Raw genomic sequence first — 4,847 nt, 5'->3', positions numbered from 1 at the left:
GATCATTTAAAAAAATAAAAAAAAAAAGTTGTTTTTAATGATTCCAAACAGATATAAATAGGTTCACTTTGACAAGAGCAACTTAAGTAAATGTGCATACTTTGAAGTAAGCGAAGAATGGATGCTGTGATGAATATACTAGAGAGATTAAATAAGACATCCTTCTGAAAGATATCCATCAGTGAAATCTCGTCCCATGCAATAATGAACATCACCTGTAATAAGAATCCCAGAGCATTATGCAACCAAATTACCCACAACTGATTTAAATCGGCGTGTTCCGCGAAGCTAAAAGAATTAATTTTTATATATAAAAATTATATAAATATATATGTGATTTAATTTATTTTTATTATATATTTATATTTTAACATTTATTTTATACTAATAATTAAGTTTAATGGCTGATTTTGGTAAACACGCAACATAGTCATATTATAATAAATGACATGATAAATTTTATATAAAAGTTAAAACTTAAAAGTTTATATGTCATTCATTCCTATAATATTAATTTGGATTCTTCTTTTATATATTATGACGATAAATATAGGAAAATATTGGCTTAAGCGTTTCCTTCTATTGAAAAAGAAAATACCTGTAAACCCAGTATAAAAAAGGTCCAAAGTCTATCAAAACTGCGGAAGAGGTGCCAGAATGATCGCGTCTCAACAAAATTTGATTTCCCTGTTTTTCCAGATTTTCTTGGAACACCCTTTCTTCCCTAATATTACATTTTTATAAGTTGAGAATTAAATAAGTAGTATTTTACAATCGGATAAGTAATTTTGTAGAAAGTGTATACTTATACCCAATCATTTGTCGATTTAAAAAATTCACCATCATCACGCATTGGCCATCCAAGAGAAAAGCAATCAGGTGACCTGCAACACATTGCACAAAATAAATAAATAAAATAAATTCAATAACAACTGACGACCAAAAAGTCATTCAAAGATAAAATACAAAAAGGAAACAAACCAGAAATACTCATTTAGATCATCATAGTTGCACCATGCTGAGTGAGGAGCCGTTCCATTTCTGCTCCTCTTGGCTTCCTGTATTAATTAACTGGATTACTAAGGGCGTAGTGACCTAGAGAATATAAGTACTTGACTATTGCAATGTCTTTGATAAAACAAAAGCATACCGTGTCTATTACTCGGTAGAGGGGAGTTATAACCTTGCGGAGAAATGCCTCTTCATCACCACCATAAGAAGGTTTGATATTTTCACCCGTAACAATGCTGACATTTCCAGCCATTAGACCGTGTAGTTCATATGCCATCTGAAGTTAGAATTGGCCATTATTAGCAGAGCAAAACATTACTTAAAAACAAGGATTACAGTAGAAAAACAATGATAGCACATTTACATGAGATACAAGCACAAACAAAATGAACCATGCGCAGATTAATTTGTACACTCACGTTGTGAAATATGTAGCATAGGCACTCAGGCATGAAGCGAACATTGGACGCCTCACCCCAGATGAGAAGGTACAAGCCCATATAAAGCAACTTCCTCTGTTGCACCTCTTGCTGACCTTGAGGAAGTCTATATAAGAGAACATGATAAAAGTGACCATTAAATTTTATGAGCTAATAAAAGAAGCACAAGTGTTCACTGATGGATATACTGTTATGCCTCACCGTAAACTATGTTTTCGTCCCAAGAATTTGCACCATTTTTTATAATTCTTAAAAAGCTTTTTCATCACTTCATCAACAGCACGATCATCGAGCTGCAATTCATTCAAATAAAATAAAATAAAATAAAAATAAAAATAAAAATAAATTAATAGAAAGAAACAGCAGAATAAAAACTATAGGCCAAAGCCAAATGCAAGACAGGTACGTGCCATGTTTAGAGGCTCAGGTTTAGGGTGTAGCCTTATATGAGAATTAGCAAGAAGCAGAATCAAATGCTCTCTCTGATTCCTGACGTTGTCCCTCTGCACACAAATTTACCATATGCAATAAAAATTTAAGCAGATTATACAAAAAAAAAATGTAAAGAATAATAAATCATTCTCCTCTAGCATTGCGTGTTGGTCAAAATACATGCCTGGAAACCAAACATGGCTTTAAGCCAATCAAGCAAGTCTAGGTCTCCTGTTCTCTGTCTTTGTTGCTCGAAAGAACTAGGCCAGTTCAAGCCTTGTGTGTTCCATAGCGCAGAAACAGCAGCTTTAACCTAATAAGGAAAGAAAGTCCAAGAACTCAGTGCAATCCAAATAAAACACAGATGCATAATGGGTAGAGAAGCACCAGCAGAAGCAATACCTCTTCAAGTTGCATAATGGGTAGAGAAGCACCAGCAGAATCCAGAGGAAGGATATTATAAGGTGTATAAATTTCCTTTTTTTCCTGGACATCTCTGGCAGCCGCGATAATCTGCAAAAGAAAATTTACGCTCCAGGATCTGAATATTGAAATGATAAAAAGAGGGACGAAACACCCATTTTAGAACAAAATAAAAACTGAAAGGATATGAACGTAGACCAACCTCAGGAGCTACTTCTTCGACTTTCTCAGTCTTATTAACAGCACAAAGCACTTCAAAAAGCACCCCGGCAGTCTGATAAGCTTTACTGAGCTGGGCTCTGCAAAACAATTTCGATTTCAGGGGCAATGAAAAAAGTAACCATTTACCATGGAGGGGGAGGTAAAAGCTTACGTCATATCAGACGCAACTTACAAAATCCGCCACAAGCAACAATTAAAGAGGCACAATTCATACTTCATTATAAGAACTACGAAAACTCGTAACCTGTCTGCCTGATCAGCTTGATCAAGAGTTCTGACATAATGTTCATAGTATTGCTGATAGTAAGCCTGGATTTCTCTTGCATCTGTCTTCTTAACTCGAGAGGGAAGACTAGTTGCATTATCCTAGAGTTGAAGAAATTATGTAAGTTACAGTAATAATAAAATGGCAGCTCTTCTCTGCGGAAAAAGAAATGCTGCTCGTTACAAATATTTTCCTTTCCCGTTTTCAGTTCATGGGAATAGATCAGAGCTGATTGCTTCAGTTCCTCAAGAAGACCTCCCCTATTCCGAAAGAATTTTCCCAAGAAACCCGATGGAGTTCCTGAATCCCATCGCTATCACGGAACAAACTCTTCGAAGAGGTAAGATCGTTTTTCATAAATTATATAATGAATGCTTTTTGAAAAATAGATTAAAAATACAGAATACCTATTAATATCTACAAATAAAATATTGAGCGGTGGATATGCTTAGTTAGACTACATATAAATAGCATTTGAAAAATAATAACAAAACTTATTAATCACTAATAAAATAAACTTTTTCTAATTTGTAATTATCAAAAATACTATATACACACTAAAAATTAAATATCATATATTTATATATAAATATATATTATTTAATTTATTTTTAATATATATTTAATATTTTAATATATTTTATATTAATAATTAATTTTAATAATTGATTTTACTGTATACCTAGATGTTTAATCTAATATATGCATGGACTTCTTGCATGAAGGGAGATTAGAGCATTCATGTGCTGTGTTTGTTTCACGCACGGTATACTCATACAGTCATACTCAAGCCTCAGCAGTCCTCATTCACGCTTGAAATGCATAATGCAGAGTCAGTTGATAAAATCGAAACAAATGAAACTACAGGCTTACCCTCTCTAATCGCTGCCGCAGCAGCGTCTTGAACTGCCTAACGCCACGGCCGGTGGAGGTCTGATCCAGCCTGTGCGCTTTCTCGAAGGCATAGAACCTACCTGCCAATCATCATTACGCGCTCAGCAACATTAATTTGCACATCATATTTCAAAATTCAATAACACGAAATCACTATTATTACTATTATTATTATTATAATGATCGATCCGTTACGTACATAGATAGGCAACCCTGGGACGCTCGGCTTCGATCTCGTTGGCGACACGTAGAATGGGAGAAATGGAGGCGAGTGAGGACGGCACCACTTCGTTGTCGAAAACCTCCATGTTGAAGGTGGTGGAGGCACTCCTTGAACCCCGCCTCACCAACGTGGGCGGCGGCATTACTCGGTCTAGTTGCGACATTCTTCTTTATGTACGTGCCTCGCTCTGTTTATACCGTGTAGATCTATCTCTCTATTCCGTATCCTCTTCTTCCTGCCGTTCTCACTCAACCACTCAGTTACTTAATTCACTCCTCCCACACAAAATCCAAGTTAAATTATCAATCAATATGCATTATATTGCAAGAAATGGTTACTACCGTCCAAGAACGTGAGAATGTTTGAATATGTTTATAAAATCTTGGATTGATTATTGTAGAAATTCACGCGTTATTGTTCGTACCTGTGATCAAAGCTAAGGGATCGGAGAATCACATTGTGGTTTTGAATGATGGTAGAGTCTCTGTATGCGCATTATATATTTTGAAGCGAGATCCAAGACGCAAGAACAGAAATCCGAAAGAAAGAGACAAGAGGAAAAATGTGTAGAGAGAAGTGCGGTGAGATAGATGTGAGAGTGAGAACACCGTTTCGGAGGTGAAGGGTAAGAGAGAGAGAAGAGTGTGAGAGAGTGAGTGAGCGCGCGTTGACAAGAGTTTGAACCCTTCGAAGTCTGAGTGAAGAAGGACTTCAATTTCAATGGAAGTCCGTTTTCCTCTTTGTCACCCCTTTTTGTAACTAATTCACATTTTATTTCACCAACCCATCCCACGCCACGTTCGGTTATTCAGTTATTCTTCGCGTCACAAGTCACTCTTTGCTCGAATATTTGTTTATGAAAAAATTATTATTTATTATTTTTTTAATATAAATTATAAACCTTCAGTCGTCATGCAGTATGCCCCCGCTATCGTCG

The 4,847-nt window shown here is 35.7% G+C and overlaps 1 protein-coding gene across 2 annotated transcripts in view; it reads right to left on the bottom strand.

Annotated features, from left to right (window-relative positions):
- LOC107630994 (callose synthase 5-like) overlaps nt 1-4,617 on the bottom strand; it is a 14,251-nt gene extending 9,634 nt beyond the window's left edge. The window contains exons 1-15 of one of the 2 annotated variants that reach the window (XM_021119292.1): nt 4,335-4,617; nt 3,887-4,145; nt 3,667-3,767; nt 2,773-2,894; nt 2,509-2,605; nt 2,286-2,396; nt 2,068-2,196; nt 1,862-1,954; nt 1,653-1,744; nt 1,431-1,557; nt 1,151-1,288; nt 982-1,058; nt 812-884; nt 599-724; nt 101-215 (exon numbers count right to left, since the gene is read on the bottom strand). In XM_021119292.1, the coding sequence (XP_020974951.1) occupies nt 101-215; nt 599-724; nt 812-884; nt 982-1,058; nt 1,151-1,288; nt 1,431-1,557; nt 1,653-1,744; nt 1,862-1,954; nt 2,068-2,196; nt 2,286-2,396; nt 2,509-2,605; nt 2,773-2,894; nt 3,667-3,767; nt 3,887-4,073 (1,588 nt within the window). In that variant the 5' untranslated portion in view covers nt 4,074-4,145; nt 4,335-4,617. Of the gene's footprint in view, nt 1-100; nt 216-598; nt 725-811; nt 885-981; nt 1,059-1,150; nt 1,289-1,430; nt 1,558-1,652; nt 1,765-1,861; nt 1,955-2,067; nt 2,197-2,285; nt 2,397-2,508; nt 2,606-2,772; nt 2,895-3,666; nt 3,768-3,886; nt 4,146-4,334 lie in introns of those variants that run through there. The other variant, XM_021119291.1, reaches the window with a different exon arrangement.

This window comes from Arachis ipaensis, chromosome B03, assembly GCF_000816755.2.
Source record: "Arachis ipaensis cultivar K30076 chromosome B03, Araip1.1, whole genome shotgun sequence".
Classification (NCBI taxonomy): Eukaryota; Viridiplantae; Streptophyta; class Magnoliopsida; order Fabales; family Fabaceae; genus Arachis; species Arachis ipaensis.
The sequence above is the reverse complement of the archived record's forward strand: the minus strand, read 5'-3'. Positions and strand labels throughout refer to the sequence as shown.